This window comes from Podarcis gaigeae (genome assembly GCF_964106915.1).
Source record: "Podarcis gaigeae genome assembly, chromosome: 14".
In the NCBI taxonomy this organism is placed as follows: domain Eukaryota; kingdom Metazoa; phylum Chordata; class Lepidosauria; order Squamata; family Lacertidae; genus Podarcis; species Podarcis gaigeae.
The window spans coordinates 44,679,304-44,695,903 of NC_139690.1; the positions used below are offsets into that span (position 1 = coordinate 44,679,304).

Below are 16,600 nucleotides of genomic sequence, written 5' to 3' on the forward strand. Positions count from 1 at the left end.
TAAAAACTTCCCTAAACAGGGCTGCATTCAGATGTCTTCTAAAAGTCAGGTAGTTGTTTATTTCCTTGACATCTGATGGGAGGGCACCACCACCGAGAAGGCCCTCTTCCTGGTTCCTGTAACCTCACCTCTTGCAATGAGGGAACTGCCAGATGGCCCTCAGAGCTGGACCTCAGTGTCTGGGCTGAATGATGGGGGTGGAGACACTCCTTCAGGTATACTGGGCCGAGGCCATTTTAAAGGTCAGCACCAACACTTTAAATTGCACTTTGAAACATGCTGGGAGCCAATGCAGTTCTTTTAGGACTTCCCTGTTCTTGTTTTGCAAACCTCCAGAACTCCCTTGGAGGAGGCACAAAGAGAAGGGCCTCAAATGATTATCTCAGGGTCCAGGTCAGATCATATGGGGAGAGGCGGTCCTTGAAGTATTGGAGTCCTGAGCAGCATACGGCTTTATAGGTCAAAAGCAGGACTTTGAATTGAGCTTGGAAACTGGATCATGCAAGTGACACTCTCTCTTTCTCTCTCTCTCTCTCTCTCTGTGTCTCTATCTATCTCTCTCTCTTTCTTTATTTCACTTCAGACTGTTTCTGATGCGGGTGATGGACATCCCATATCTCAACTTGGAAGGACCAGACCGTAAGTGCTCTTTTCATCTTTCAAGTTCCCTCTTCATAGAATCGAACCAGTGCCAAACTTCGTCTTGCCCAGTTGTAGGCTGAGGCAGAAATTATTTCAGTGGTGGGAACCTCCAGTCTGCAGGTTTGTAGTTAAGCCTGCCAGGCCATTTTCAACAAGCCATGCCCCCTTTCCACCCCAAATGCCATAGATGATGTCCAGTGTGAGAATGTCCAAGCCTTGGCTGCTGCAGGGGAAAGATTGTGAGAGTAGTCCAAGCCCACTCCCAATTCTCCCTTTGCAAGCACAATTGGTCACTTTCTGAATTTGGTGTCTTTTTCTGTCACCCTGTGACAAAAATTGAGAACTCCGTTTTGTGCTGGAGAATCAGTAAGGTAAAGGTAAAGGGACCCCTGACCATTAGGTCCAGTTGTGACCGACTCTGGAGTTGCGGCGTTCATCTCGCTTTATTGGCCGAGGGAGCCGGCGTCCAGCTTCCAGGTCATGTGGCCAGCATGACTAAGCCGCTTCTGGCGAACCAGAGCAGCACACGGAAACGCCGTTTACCTTCCCACCAGAGCAGTACCTATTTATCTACTTGCACTTTGACGTGCTTTCGAACTGCTAGGTTGGCAGGAGCAGGGACCGAGCAACGGGAGCTCACCCCGTCACGGGGATTCGAACCGCCAACCTTCTGATCGGCAAGTCCTAGGCTCAGTGGTTTAACCCACAGCGCCACCTGCGTCCCTGGAGAGTCAGTAGGTTGTATTAAAATAAATGAACAAATCACAAGCTGAAAACGTCTCCCCCCCCCCTTCACTTTCAGTGCAGCCAAAACGCGACCACGTTCTTTATGTTACATTTCCCAAAGAGTGGAAGACGAGCGATCTTTACCAGCTTTTCAGTGCTTTTGGTAAGTAACAAATGAGAAGGTAGGGATGTGACTCCACCGGGGGTCAGGGTTTCCCAAACTTCGGTCTCCAGCTGTTGTTGGGACTACAACTCCCATCATCCCTAGCTAGTAGGGCCAGGAGTCAGGGATGATGGGAATTGTAGTCCGAAAACAGTAGGAGATCCAAGTTCGTGAAACCCTGGTCTACGTGAAACAGGGTGTAAGATCCCTGCGGCAGGGATGGTGTCCTTCCAGTGTTCTGTACTGCGCTTGGCCCTGATGGAACCAAGTATTCAGTGAATGGTTTGGTGGCTGCCAGACTAGACATGGGAGAGAGGGCAACAGGCAAAGAACAGGCATATAGCTGAAGGCCCTCCATATGATGCTAGACTCCCAACTCCCAAGGAAAAAGCACACCAAGAACTCAGACCAATATAAGTTTCAATAATGGGAGTGGTCGTTACTCGCAAATCAATAGTCAATTGTAACAAAAACTAATCCATTCAAAAGTATGTACAGTGGTACCTCAAGTTAAGTACTTAATTCGTTCCGGAGGTCTGTTTTTAACCTGAAACTGTTCTTAACCTGAAGCACCACTTTAGCTAATGGGGCCTTCTGCTGCCGCCGCGCCGCTGGAGCACGATTTCTGTTCTCATCCTGAAGCAAAGTTCTTAACCTGAAGCACTATTTCTGGGTTAGCGGAGTCTGTAACCTGAAGCGTATGTAACCTGAGGTACCACTGTATTCTGACAAGGATTACAAACTCAAATAGAGATTACAAACTCAAACTCATAAGGATACGTATAACACAATAATTAGTTACAGAATTAGAGATAAGAGTTTATGAGTAGAGATAAGTTCATGTTAGTCCATAGTCTCCCGTGGTACTGCAATATTTTCAATATGTCCAATGAATTTTTTTTGTACCCAAAATGTAGGAAGGAGTGTCGATAGCAAGTGGATGCAGAAAGTGCTCCATGTATTGACATAAAGGTTCCAAGAGACAGTCATTGCCTGAGACAATAGGTCTACCAGGTGGAGCACTAAGTGATTTGTGTGTTTTTGGAAGCATATAAAATATCGGAGTGCATGGGTATTTCTTTAAGAGAAAAAAGTACTCCCAAATCCCATCATCCCTGACTTTTGGCTGTGCTGTCTAGGGCTGATGGGAGTTAGAGTCCAAAGACCCTTGGAGGGAGCCACAGGTTAGCCAGCCCTGATAAAGGCAGGATTATACCCTCGGCTATCAGCAGTGGCTCCATCCTTTGTGCTGGGTAGGCTAAAGACACTGAGTACAATCTTGACGGATGGGACATTTTGGGGAGGGATTTGCACACACCCAGCAGCAGAGAAGGGGCCACGCCACCTGCTTCTGTGGAAAAGGAGCCAGCTTTTCTTGACCACGTTTGCCCCATGATTGCTCCTCCCATCTGCCAGCTGTCAAGACACACCTGCTCTGATTTCGGAAGCGAAGGCTTTCTCCCAGTACCATCAGACCTCAGGCCCTCCTGTCCCAGCCTGCCTTTTCCCATAGTGCACTGCTTCATAGCGCTCTTGACAGTCTTAATGATGGCTGAATGTAAGATGGGCTATACCAGTGTTTCTCAGACTTTAACCCCCCCTCTGTTGTTGGACTACAACTCCCATCATTCCTGACCCCTGGCCCTGCTAGCTAGGGATGATGGGAGTTGTAGTCCCAACAGCAGCTGGCAACCCTGGTCTGTGCCCTTCCATCTCACAAACACTTTTCTTTTCTTTGCAGGCAACATTCAGGTTTCCTGGATCGATGATACGTCAGCCTTTGTGTCGCTTAGCCAGCCTGAACAAGTACAGATTGGTAAGTTACACAGAGCCACTCTGTCGCGCCAACACACAGAGGCCGCCATTACTTCCGCAGAATCATAACCGATAGGAGGTTACATGAGAGGGGTTCTTGTATCTATAGCCCCTTTTAGACCAGTTTTTACTTGCCGATTGCCGCCTGCTATTGAGTTCTTTGTGACCTCGGTTGGTTTTCTTGTTTCTTGCTAGTTCTTCTGAGGGATTGATCTCAGAGACTTGCATAGCGAGGAGAGGGGAACTGTGAGCCCCCAGATGTGGTTGGACAACATCAGCCTTCGCCATTGCGACCCCGTGAGTTGGGAATCACAACACCTGGAAGGCTGCAGTTTCTCCATGCCTGTTGTATAGTTGCCTAAAGATTGTGGACTTGTGGTGAAATGGACACATGACCAAAGGAAGGGCTCCCTGCTCACTTGCTGCTAATATTTATTTATTTACTTACTTACTTACTTACTTACTTACCTACTTACTTACTTAAAGATAAAGGGACCCCTAACCATTAGGTCCAGTCATGACCGACTCTGGGGTTGTGCACTCATCTCGCTTTACTGGCCGAGGGAGCCAGCGTACAGCTTCCGGGTCATGTGGCCAGCATGACTAAGCCGCTTCTGGCGAACCAGAGCAGAGCACGGAAATGCCGTTTACCTTCCTGCTGGGGCGGTACCTATTTATCTACTTGCACTTTTGGCGTGCTTTCGAACTGCTAGGTTGGCAGGAGCAGGGACCGAGCAACGGGAGCTCACCCTGTCATGGGGATTCGAACTGCCGACCTTCTGATCGGCAAGCCCTAGGCTCTGTGGTTTAACCCACAGTGCCACCCGCGTCCCTCACTTACTTACTTGCAAAAATATTGGTGGTATTATTATTATTATTATTACCACCCTGCTTTTTCCCTGACAGGACCCAAGGCAGCTTACAGATAAAAATAAGAACAGCTAAAAAAACAACTAAGCATTGATATAAATTGATATCTATATACATATCTAAAAATCTATTAAAACCATACCAGTAATTGCAATAAAAGCAGCACAGCAGCAGCCCTCTCATTAAAAAGCAGCCCATTCCCAAAAAAGCCTGTTGGAACAGGAACCTGCACCTCCTTTATTGCAGGAAAAAATATCAGCATAAAATCCAGTGGTAAAATTACATTTATAAAAACGAATGCAAAAGGCGTCGCAAATCGGTAGATCAGCTTAATTTGCTAACACAGCTGGATCATCAGGTAACATCTGGGAGAACAGATGGTGTTTAAGCAGACGTATAAATGCTAATACTGCCTGGAAGCGCATTCCAAGGGGCAGGGGCCACCATGCTAAAGGCCCTGCTTTTTGTGGACATAAAAGTTTGGACTACTATCTCTCCTGAGGTTTAACGTGACTGGGAAGAGGTATAGAAGTTCAGGCATTCCCAGAGGTAACCTGGTCCCAGGTTGTTCATCATTTTACAAAGCTAATAGCAAAACCTTAAAACAGGGCCTGGTAGCATAATAGCAGCCAGTGATTAGCCCTGATTAAAGATGACAAGTGAACTGCTTAATATTACTGTTCTGTTTAATAAGCAGTTGCGTCTGATTTTCTCAGTCGCTGGTAGGTTTATAAGTGCCAGGTTGCAGCGGTTGCCAGATGGTGGCTGAGGAAGAGAGAAGAGGCTGGTGACTTTGAGAAGAAGCACCAGCCAAGTGGAAGGAAAAAAGGAGTTGAATTGTGATGGAGAAGGTTGCTCTTCTCTGCCTGGGTGGTCCTACTGTCCCTGATCATTGTCTGTGCTGGCTGGGACTGATGGGAGTCCCTCTAGGGAGAGAGTAGGGCACCAGGTTGGGTACGACTTTGCACTAAGAGTAGGGCCGCATGGGAGATGAGCAAGCTTGTTTTCTGCTGCTCCAAATTAAAAGGAGATTCTGACTAAACCTTGGGAAGAACTTCCTGATTGTTGTTGTTGTTGTTGTTGTTGTTTAGTCGTGTCCGACTCTTCGTGACCCCCTGCACCAGAGCACGCCAGGCACTCCTGTCTTCCACTGCCTCCCGCAGTTTGGTCAGACTCATGTTTGTAGCTTTGAGAACACTGTCCAACCATCTTGTTGTCCTCTGTCGTCCCCTTCTTCTTGTGCCCTCCATCTTTCCCAGCATCAGGGTCTTTTCCAGGGAGTCTTCTCTTTCCATTAGGTGGCCAAAGTACTGGAGCCTCAGCTTCAGGATCTGTCCTTCCAGTGAGCACTCAGGGCTGATTCCCTTAAGAATGGATACGTTTGATCTTCTTGCAGTCCATGGGACTCTCAAGAGTCTCCTCCAGCACCAGAATTCAAAAGCATCAATTCTTCGGCGATCAGCCTTCTTGATGGTCCAGCTCTCACTTCCATACATCACTACTGGGAAAACCATGGCTTTAACTATACGGACCTTTGTTGGCAAGGTGATGTCTCTGCTTTGCTTTTAAAGATGCTGATAGCTAGAGCCATTTAACAGTGGAGCGGACTACAGTGGTGCCCCGCAAGACGAAGGCCTCGCAAGACGAAAAACCCGCTAGACGAAAGGGTTTTCCGTTTTGGAGGCACTTCGCAAAACGAATTTCCCTATGGGCTTGCTTCGCAAGAAGAAAGCCCATAGGGAAATCTCCGGGGACCTCTTTTAAATGCTAGCGGTGGGGAGCAAAGCCTTTCCCCCCCCCCCTCCGGCCTTCAGAAGAGGTCCAGGAAGGCCGGCGGGGGCCGAAAGGCTTTGCTCCCCACCGCCAGCATTTTAAAAGCAGTCCGGGATAGCAGGGAAGCGCTTCCCGCTATCCCGGATGGCTTTTGAAGGCAGGCGGCGGGGGGGGGGAGCAAAGACTTTCGCCCCCCACTGGCCTTCAGAAGAGGTCCTGGACCTCTTCTGAAGGCGGGCGGGGGGCAAAAGTCTTTGCTCCCCCCTGCCTGCCTTCCGGGAGAGCGGAGAAACGCAGCGTTTCTCCGCTCTCCCGGGAAGGCAGGCAGGGGGGACAAAGACTTTTGCCCCCCGCCCGCCTTCAGAAGAGGTCCAGGACCTCTTCTGAAGGCCGGTGGGGGGCGAAAGTCTTTGTCCCCCCTGCCTGCCTTCCCGGGGGCTTTTAAATCGCCCCGGGACAGCGGATAATTCCTCCACTGTCCCGGGGCGATTTTAAAATGCTGGCGGGCAGCAGCGCTGCCGCCCGCCAGCATTTTAAGATCACCCCAGACAGCGGAGAAGTCCTCCGCTGTCCCGGGGTTTTTAAAATGCTGGTGGGTGTTAGCGAAGGCTTCGCGGGCAGCAGCGCTGCCGCCCGCCAGCATTTTAAGATCACCCCAGACAGCGGAGACTTCTCCGCTCCCGGGGCGATTTTAAAATGCTGGCGGGCGGCAGCGCTGCTGCCCGCGAAGCCTTCGCTGCCGCCCGCCAGCATTTTAAGATCACCCCGGGAGCGGAGAAGTCTCCGCTGTCTGGGGTGATCTTAAAATGCTGGCGGGCGGCAGCGCTGCTGCCCGCGAAGCCTTCGCTGCCGCCCACCAGCATTTTAAAAACCCCGGGACAGCGGAGGACTTCTCCGCTGTCTGGGGTGATCTTAAAATGCTGGCGGGCGGCAGCGAAGGCTTCGCGGGCAGCAGCGCTGCCGCCCGCCAGCATTTTAAGATCACCCCAGACAGCGGAGACTTCTCCGCTCCCGGGGCGATTTTAAAATGCTGGCGGGCGGCAGCGCTGCTGCCCGCGAAGCCTTCGCTGCCGCCCGCCAGCATTTTAAGATCACCCCGGGAGCGGAGAAGTCTCCGCTGTCTGGGGTGATCTTAAAATGCTGGCGGGCGGCAGCGCTGCTGCCCGCGAAGCCTTCGCTGCCGCCCACCAGCATTTTAAAAACCCCGGGACAGCGGAGGACTTCTCCGCTGTCTGGGGTGATCTTAAAATGCTGGCGGGCGGCAGCGCTGCTGCCCGCCAGCATTTTAAAATCGCCCCGGGAAGTCTCCGCTGTCCCAGGGGCTTTTAAAATGCTGGGGGACGGCAGCGAAGGCTTCGCTGCCGCCCGCCAGCATTTTAAGACCGCCCCGGGACAGCGGAGAAGTCGCCGCTGTCCTGGGAAGTCAGGCGGGGGGGGGAGCAAAGACTTTCACCCCCCACCGGCCTTCAGAAGAGGTCGGGGGACAGACTGTCCCCGGACCTGGTCTGAAGGCAGTTTCCATAGGAACGCATTAATTGATTTTTAATGCATTCCTATGGGAAACCGTGCTTCGCAAGACGAAAAACTCGCAAGACGAAAAGACTTGCGGAACGAATTAATTTCGTCTTGCGAGGCACCACTGTATCTCAGAAGGCGGTGGAGGTTTTTCAAGCAGACGTTGGATGGCCATCTGTCATAGATTATTTAATTGTGATTCCTGTATTGGACTAGATCACCCTTGAGGTCCCTCCCACCTCTACGATTCTATGATTTTATGGGTTCGCTCAGTCGTGGAGCTGCCTCCCTCTCAGCAAAGTTACGTTGCATGGTAGTGGTAGGGGAGGAGTCATGCGTGCTGCCCTGAGCTCCTCTAAAGGATGGGCAGGGAAAAAAGGCAAACGATAAGCATGCGTGGAACTGCTTCTGGAATCCTGAGGCTTGAGGTGTTGTCCGCAAAGGCCCACAGCTCAGTGACAGAGCGTCTGCCTTGCATGGTTCAGAAGGACCCAGGTTCAACCCCTGCAGGGGAAAGCCCCTGCCTGAACCCCTGGAGAACCACTGAGAGTCAGGAGTCGACAATACTGAGCTGAGCTGGAGCGACTCAGTGTAAGGCAGCTCCCTCTGTGCTGTTGATACCCAGCTCTCTTCTGTATGGGTGCCTAGGGGGCAGTGGAGGAAAGGCTAGAGATGGACGAAGGGAAGTTCAATCCAGACAACACAGCAGAGTTTTATTATTATTCCTGTATTACTATTGAAAGCATTTCAGTTGGAACAAAATTAAATAAAGATTAAAAAGTGCATAGAAAGAAAAAGAAAAGAAAGGTATAATATACGCAAACCACTATAATTTCATATATGCTTGTCTAGTATATGGATATTTAAGTGTTGTTGTTGTTGTCCAAATACATACGTAGTTATTTATAACACAGAGAAGTTGAAGGTAGGAGGGCCGCTCAACCTGGACTTGATGGTCTCCCTGTTCTGGGTGAGGCCACATTTCCTTTTTGACAATTCGGAGGGCATAGTTCGGAGGTTTGTTAGGAGACCCTTATTCTTCTTGCAGCGCTACAATTCCCAGAGTTCCCTGGGATTGGCTATTAAACCCCCTTCAGTTTTGATGAGGGCGAGCTTTTTAGCTGAGAAGCAGCCAGCCAGGTGTGTATTGTGGCCGATTGACCAATGGGGACGGAATACAAAATATAAAATGCAGAATCGCAACCCAAAGTCCAGCTAATTATTCTTTAAAAACAACAGGCTAAGGCAGGCTTCCTCAACCTCGGCCCTCCAGATGTTTTTGGCCTACAACTCCCATGATCCCTAGCTAGCAGGACCAGTGGTCAGGGATGATGGGAATTGTAGTCTCAAAACATCTGGAGGGCCGAGGTTGAGGAAGCCTGAGCTAAGGTCTAGCAATCGTAGCAGGACTCAGGGACACAACGGCTGATTCAGGTATTCCCCCACCTACTCAGTAAAAAAATATTTGGTCTCCTCAGTGAGGCCACTCAGAAGGGCCTCTGAAGCTTGACCAGGAAATTATCTCATAGAAGGTTATAGTATGCATTCTTGTAACCCCCTGATGAAAACTACAGTGAAAAGATCACGTGAACAAACACTTCAACCTCTGAGTGGTTGAACTGACAGCATCTAAGTTTAGAAGGAATTCTAGTAAATCTGCTATCTGAAATATTTGAAGGTGTAAATGCTATACAGTGGTACCTTGGTTTTAGAACAGCTTAGTTTAGGAACAACTTAGAAATAGAATGCTGCAAACCCAGAAGCAGGTGTTCCGGTTTGTGAACTTTACCTTGGAAGTGGAACATGTTTCGCTTCCTGTTGAGTGTGTTCCGTTTGTAAATTGAGTCCCCTGCTGCTAATCAGAGGCTTCCTGTTGAGTCTGTCGGCTGTTGAGTCCCGAGCACCCACGCAACACAGAGGTGATATTTGGAGCTCTTGTTTTTGCTATTTTTTTGCATTTTCGTTTGTGTGGCTTTTTTGTTTTTTTTACTGTGACTTGTTCTTCGTTTTATGGGACTGACATGTGACTATGGCTTGTGACTTTGTTTTGTGACTGTGGCTTGTAATTTCATTTTTGTGACTTGTTTTTGTGACTGTGTGCTATGTGGAACCCAGCTCAGCTACTGATTGATTATGTAACTGCAGAAATGGATAAAAGCCCGCCATCCAAACAATGACTATCATCAGTGCATGTAAGGAAAAAAAAAATTGCTCTTAATTTTTATCATCTACAATACTGCCTTATTTATTTTATAGTACAGTACATTGATCATTGCTTTCATTTTATGGATCAATGGTCTCGTTAAATAGTAAAATCCATGTTAAATTGCTGTTTGAGGGGTTGTTTTTAATTTTAAAAGTCTGGAACGGATTCATCCATTTTGCACTACTTGCCATGGGAAAGCACGCCTTTGTTTTAGAACGCTTTGGTTCTGGAACAGACTTCCGGAACGGATTAAGTTTGGAAACCAAGGTACCACTGTACAGTCATACCTTGGAAGCCTAACACTTTGGCACTTGTACGTTTTGGCTCCCGAACGCCGCAAACCCAGAAGTGAGTGCTCCGGTTTGCGAACGTTCTTTCGGAACCCGGACGTCCGGCGCAGCTTCCGATTGGCTGCAGGAGCTTCCGGAACAGATTCTGTTCGACTTCCAAGGTACGGCTGTAACGGGTCAATATACTAGCAGGCTAGAAGTCTGGTGGTAGCTGGGTGTAGCCAGTTTCCCCCATTTCCATGGGCCCCTTGTGCTCAAGTGCAGACTATCACGTTCATTCAGAAGCCTGTTACAAGATAATCGCCGCAGACCAGTCAGACAAGTACAGCAACGAACATGGAATGGCGTCAAGTCTCCCACCTCTCTCTGTAGATTCCATTCATCATTTTTTTTTGTAGCAGTGCATTCTAGTCTACTTCCAGTAAAGGGGTTGGGGGGAATCTTTTAAAAGATTCTTATCAAGGTAATTATTCGCCATATAAAGTGCTCTTCCAGGTAATTCCCATGAGTTATGGGAAGAGGGTTGCAGCGACTCCTCTGCCAGCTGATCTTCATCTCCCTTTCATGGTGAAATAAATAGCTCCATAATTGACACTTCCCTGCGAGGCTCCGAGCGGCAGTAACCCGCTTTGAAGTGCTCCTTCATAATTCGTGTCGGGGCAAGAGAGGCTTTGCCGTCATCCCAGGTAGCGAAATCTTTCTGGTTTGAAAGCCGGCGCCTGTTGCTTCAGCGGGTGTTTGTGCCCCGGGGGCCGTGCCAAAAGTCTGAGGGTGGCTGGTTTCGTAAAGAGCTGGTTCAGGGGAGCCAGATGCCTAGAGACCTGCCAATTTCGCTCCTCGTGGGGCAGCGTCCCTATCTCCTCTTCGACGCCACCTTGGTCCCCTCCCAGATGATTTGGACGCCAAGTCCCATCAGCGCAGAAAGAGGAGGAAGCAGTGCTTAAAAGCAAAAATCGAAGGAAGGGGTGGCATGGAGCAGAGGCATAGAGCATGTGCTTTGCCTCTTGACAGTCTCCTTCAATCGGTATTTCCCGTTAAAAAAGAAAATGAAGGATAGGTTGTTAGGAAAGATTTCATCTCTGCTTGGAATTCTGGCAAAGTATTCAGTAAACAATACTGGACTCGGTGGGTAAATACTCCAATTTTGTGTAAGGCAGGGTGTATGGGGTGTTAGGGGAGGGGTAGTATCTCTGGCAGGGACGCGGCTGGCACTGTGGGTTAAACCACAGAGCCTAGGGCTTGCTGATCAGAAGGCTGGCGGTTTGAATCCCCATGACAGGGTGAGCTCCCGTTGCTCGGTCCCTGCTCCTGCCAACCTAGCAGTTTGAAAGCACCTCAAAGTGCAAGTAGATAAATAGGTACCGCTCTGACGGGAAGGTAAACAGCGTTTCCGTGCGCTGCTCTGGTTTTCCAGAAGTGGCTTAGTCATGCTGGCCACATGACCCAGAAGCTGTACGTCGGCTCCCTCGGCCAATAAAGCGAGATGAGCGCCGCAACCCCAGAGTCAGCCACGACTGGACCTAATGGTCAGGGGTCCCTTTACCTTTACCTTTAGTATCTCTGGTGGGGACACATCATGCTCCTTCTGGAGTGGTTTGTCCACCTTTGGTCCCCACCCTGCTCTCAGCTCTCACCTGTGGCTCCTAGAAGCTGCCAGCATGAGACAGCGGCCACACTCAGGGAAATGGCTTCGACTGGCTGGCTAAACCAGGTGAGGGGAGCCGATGGGTCTCGAACCCTCAGTGTGTTAGGGACTTCCCTTGCAAGCGAAGGCAGGCTCCAGCAGATTGAGCAGACAAGACCCATAGTGGGTCTAGTGGTCAAGGAAGCAGTTTCTGCATGTGCCGTTGAGGGAAGTGAGGGGCAGTTGGGGCTCATCCACCCATTAGCTGCCTGGCAGTTTTCGTCACTTGGGAAAACACTGTGGGAAACTTGACGATAAGCAGAGCTTTGCAATGGACAGAATAGTTTTTTGAAAAGTTCTAAACGCTATGCAAGAGAGATGCATGTGCTCTCTCTCTCGCGCTCTCTCTCTCTCTCTCTCTCTCACACACACCCCCCCCCCCAAATGGGAGGGCAAATGCTGTTGGTTTTCTGTTAATTGCAGTGTAACGGGTGGAAAAGAGCTGGTCTTTCGTGTTGGACAACCATTGCAATGCAAGCTGTTCCATGGAATACCGGGAATCAATTTTTTAGGCTTGCCTTGACAAGACAAGCCACCATCCCAGATCTGCGCTACATTGCACTACTGTAGTGGCAAGCCCTGAATGTGTGTGTGTGTTTTAAGTGGTTCCACGCACTACCGTCATGACACACAATACCCTGCCAAATGGGCTGCATTGCAGGCCTGTTCCTCTCTAGGGAGGCAGATCCTGGAAGGCCGGCATGCTTGCCGAGAGCGCCTCAGGGGCAGGAGCAGGTGCAGCGTATCGAGTTTTGGTTTATTTTTTGCAAGGAGCGCTCGCTCGCTCGCTCGCTCGCTTCTGCTAATCCTCCCCGTCAGCTTACATAGCGGCAGGAGAGGGAAGGGGATCAGGGTGCCTTAACTGGGCATTAAGGTTGTATCATCTTGTTAATGGGCTTGAATGGTGCTGATCACTGCCATTTGAACGCTGCCCAATTAATTTCATCCCCCTCCCCGGGGCATGCCTTCCAGGAAGTTCTCCTGCACAGGCCCCAATTGAAATGAACAGAAGCTGGCAAGGTTCAAGGCTTGCTCGCATGGTGCCCAGGTTCTGTCACAGCCAGTGTGCCTCTGAGTGTCCACTACTGGGAGTCATGGGCAGAGGGCTGGTTCGCTCTTGTCCATCTTTTGGGCTTCCTACAGGTGTCTAGTCTGCCACTGTGAGAACAGGATGCTGGCCTGATCCAGCATTCTTATGTTCTTATTGGCGGGACATAAACCGACCCAGATTCTGCGTTCATCATCAGAGGCCCTTCTTTGTGTGCCTCCTTCAAGTGAAATTAATACAGTCATACCTTGGAAGTCGAACGGAATCCGTTCCAGACATCCGTTCGACTTCCAAAACATTTGTAAGCCAAAGCGTGGCTTCTCATTGGCTGCAGGAAGCTCGTGCAGGCAACTGGAAGCCAGCTTCCAAAAAGGTTCACAAATTGGAACACTCACTTGCGGGTTTGCGGCGTTCGGGAGCCAAAACGTTTGGGAACTAAGCTGTTCGAAAACCAAGGTACGACTGTATAAGTACCTTGATCCTGGCCTCGTAGCTTGAGAGACCCAGGCCCCGTCTGCGCGACACCTTTAAAGCAGTGTCACACCGCTTTGAACAGTCCTCCCCAAACGATCCTGGGAGCTGTTAAGGGTGCTTAGAGTTCTTAGGAGAGTCCTCTTCATCTCCCAGAGTTACGTTTTCCATGGTGGTTTTAACAAATCAGCCCTTCTTCCCAGGGAACTCTGGGAACCGTAGCTCTCCTGACAACTCTTAGCACCTTAAAACTACAGTGCCCAGGATTCTCTGGTGGGAAATCATGGTGGTTTGAAGTGGTATGACGCTGCTTTAAGCAGGACCCCTGGTAAAGGACCCCTGGACAGTTAAGTCCAGTCAAAGGCAACTATGGGGTTGTGGCGCTCAACTAGCTTTCAGGCCAAGGGAGCCTGCGCTTGTCCGCAGACAGCTTTCCGGGTCATGTGGCCAGCATGGCTAAACCGTTTCTGGCACAACAGAACACTGTGACAGAAACCAGAGCACACGGAAACGCTGTTTACCTTCCCGCCACTGTGATACCTATTTATCTACTTGCACTGGCGTGCTTTCAAATTTCTAGGTTGGCAGGAGCTGGGACAGAGCAACGGGAGCTCACCCCGTTGTGGGGATTTGAACTGCCAACATTCTGATCAGCAAGCCCAAGAGGCTCAGTGGTTTAGACCGCAGCGCCACTCACATCCCCTTTACGCATGTAGTGCAGGTGGCGCACTGCTATGGAGCCTGCCCCTTTTTGCGCTGCACGATTTCTTGTAGAGGCAAATGTGGAATGGAGCTGTGTTATTTCCCCCCACCCCCTTACGTGGTTCTTTCAGCATAGGCCGTCAGATTTCTTTCGCAGCAGGGTCCCCGTTCGGGCTCCGATCCTGACCACCTTCGCGCTAGCCCAGTTTACCGAATGCTGAGTTAAACCTTCATAGGATTCGGCTGCGAAAGAAATGAGCCCTTGAGCAGATTTCTCTGTCCAGCTGGCTCAAGCTATCTGTTTCACTGCAGGGATTTCATCTCCCCTCTCCGCTCCTCCCCACCGCAAAACGCACCAAGCTTCTATTTCCATCGCTAACAGCGTACAAAGGTCGTGCTCTGAATTCTTTTGCAATGGGCTGGAGAAACCTTCAAGAATATAAAACCCCAGGCAGGCAGGGTGCCCTTCCAGTTCTTGCCTAGAAGGCCACGCACGAATCCTTTGCGCTGTGATATTTGACATGTGCTCCTCCCTCCCACCCGCTTCCAATACACAGCCTCAAGTGGTGTTAAACACCACCTGAATAATCTTTAAAAGTATTAGTCTTCCGCATCATCCCAACAACACCATCAGATTTCAGATGCAGGGATGCAGTTTTCCAGAGTCTACATTTCCCCCTTGCCTTCTGGTGCTGGAACAGCATAAAAACTGAAAGCGCTGCCCTATACCGAGTCCATCTAGGTCAGTATTGTCTACTCTGACTGGCAGCCCCTCTTTAGGATTTCAGAGAGGGAATCTGTCCCAGCCAAGCCTAGAAATGCTGAGGATTAAACCTGCAACCTTCTGCATGCAAAGCTGATAGATATGGGGAACCTTTGGCTCTTCAGGTGCTGCTGAACTATGACTCCCATAATCCCTAGCCTTTGGGCATCCTTGGTGGGACTGATGGGAGTTGTAGTTCAGCAACATCCGGTATATAATGTGGGATATACCGTATTGGCCTGAATATAAGCCGCACTTTTCCCCCAAATTCCAGCCGTGAAAAGTTGAAAGTATGGCTTAAATTTGTGACCTTACAAAAATTGGCTTTTACAATAGCGCTGCTGAAACAGAAATACGGTAAAACAGAAGAAAAGAATGTTTTGTTGCCAATTTGCGAGCTTGAGACTGTTCATTTGCCATTTGCGGGTGGGGCTCGCAAGAACAAAGGCTTAAATTGGCTCGGAGTTACAATTGTACCAACCACAGTGATTTTCAGCCTGTAACCCAATTTTAAGGGAGTGGCTTATATTCGGGTATTGTCTTCTTTTTCCCTTGAATTTTAAAGGTGCGGCTTATATTTGGGCCAATACGATATACTGTTAGTTTTTTTTGTTCAGGATACTGACATACCACTTTTCAGGTGAAACTCACGAAGGTTTTTTTTTTTTTTAAAAAAAAATACATTAAAATGGTAAGGATCGACCAAAACTATGTAATAAAACAGTAGGGTCTAGCTACCAAAAACAGCAGCCTTTTAAAAGCTTAGATTTCTCATTCCCTCAAGACAAAGATGGACTTTAGATAGACCTGTGACAAAAACTAATGGAGGGGGAAGATAACCTCAGCTAGAGGCTAGAATTTAGTTGTGAGTCTTTTGACGTCCAACCTGGGAACACCACTGGGACGCGGGTGGCGCTGTGGGCTAAACCACAGAGCCTAGGACTTGCCGATCAGAAGGTCGGCAGTTTGAATCCCCACAACGGGGTGAACTCCCGTTGTTCAGTCCCTGCTCCTGCCAACCTAGCAGTTCGAAAGCACATCAAAGTGCAAGTAGATCAATAGGTACCGCTCCGGCGGGAAGGTAAACGCCGTTTCCGTGCACTGCTCTGGTTCGCCAGAAGCTGCTTAGTCATGCTGGCCACATGACCCGGAAGCTGTACGCCGGCTCCCTCGGCCAGTAAAGCGAGATGAGCGCCGCAACCCCAGAGTCGGTCACGACTGGACCAAATGGTCAAGGGTCCCTTTACCTTTACCTGGGAAAAGCATAAAGTTGTACAGCGTTGTCGGGATATGGCTAACAATACAGATTTTATCTATATTTTGATCATTTTATTTGCTGATTTTAACGTTGGTGGTTATTGCTGTTTTAATAAATATTTTACATCATCGCATGTAAGCCGCTTAGAGGTGTGTGGTTGTTTTTTTAATGAAGTGGCCTATAAATTTTGCTAGCTAAATAAATAAATAAGGATATATACACAAGAGTAATTGTGCTCCAAGCTGCAGTACGATTGTCTATAGAATCTGAGCTGATGAGGAGAGCCTGTTTTAACCACCTGCCTGACTTGCCCACTCCAATCAGCCCAATATTGGAATGCAAGGATTGCTGGGTGGCTGAAAACAGCAACTTTTCACTGTGACATCTGTGGCTTAGCTGCTGCCTTTTAAGGAAGTTCCAGAATGCCCTTTGCAGTGATTTAATGTCTCCCGTGGGATACTGCCCAGCATTTGTCTAAAGGCGAAGCCGAGATAGTGTGAAAAGGAATAGCTTTTGGTGCGAGAAAAATCCTTTGAGCAGGTTGGGGAAAGGGAGAAAACATGCTTATTTCCCCTAAATTGATTTTTGATTTTTGAATTTTATTGTTATTCATGTTTTTATCCTGTATTTTATGCTGCTTTTAAAATTAAGTGTTTTAAATTTGTTGTTAGCTG

At 49.1% G+C, this 16,600-nt stretch overlaps 1 protein-coding gene and 1 long non-coding RNA gene across 4 annotated transcripts in view; one reads left to right on the forward strand and one right to left on the reverse strand.

Annotated features, from left to right (window-relative positions):
• The window catches only part of PARN (poly(A)-specific ribonuclease), a 48,894-nt gene that overhangs the window by 18,544 nt on the left and 13,750 nt on the right, over positions 1-16,600 (forward strand). The window contains exons 19-22 of one of the 3 annotated variants that reach the window (XR_014557776.1): positions 584-639; positions 1,445-1,531; positions 3,273-5,828; positions 7,640-8,473. Coding sequence is in view for 1 of the 3 variants with exons in the window: in XM_083711545.1 (XP_083567671.1) it covers positions 584-639; positions 1,445-1,531; positions 3,273-3,347 (218 nt within the window). In the remaining 2 variants the exon portion in view is untranslated. Of the gene's footprint in view, positions 1-583; positions 640-1,444; positions 1,532-3,272; positions 5,829-7,639; positions 8,474-16,600 lie in introns of those variants that run through there. The other 2 variants (XR_014557777.1, XM_083711545.1) reach the window with 2 other exon arrangements.
• Positions 1-16,600, reverse strand: part of LOC310831367 — a 35,968-nt gene that overhangs the window by 2,970 nt on the left and 16,398 nt on the right. The window lies entirely within an intron of this gene.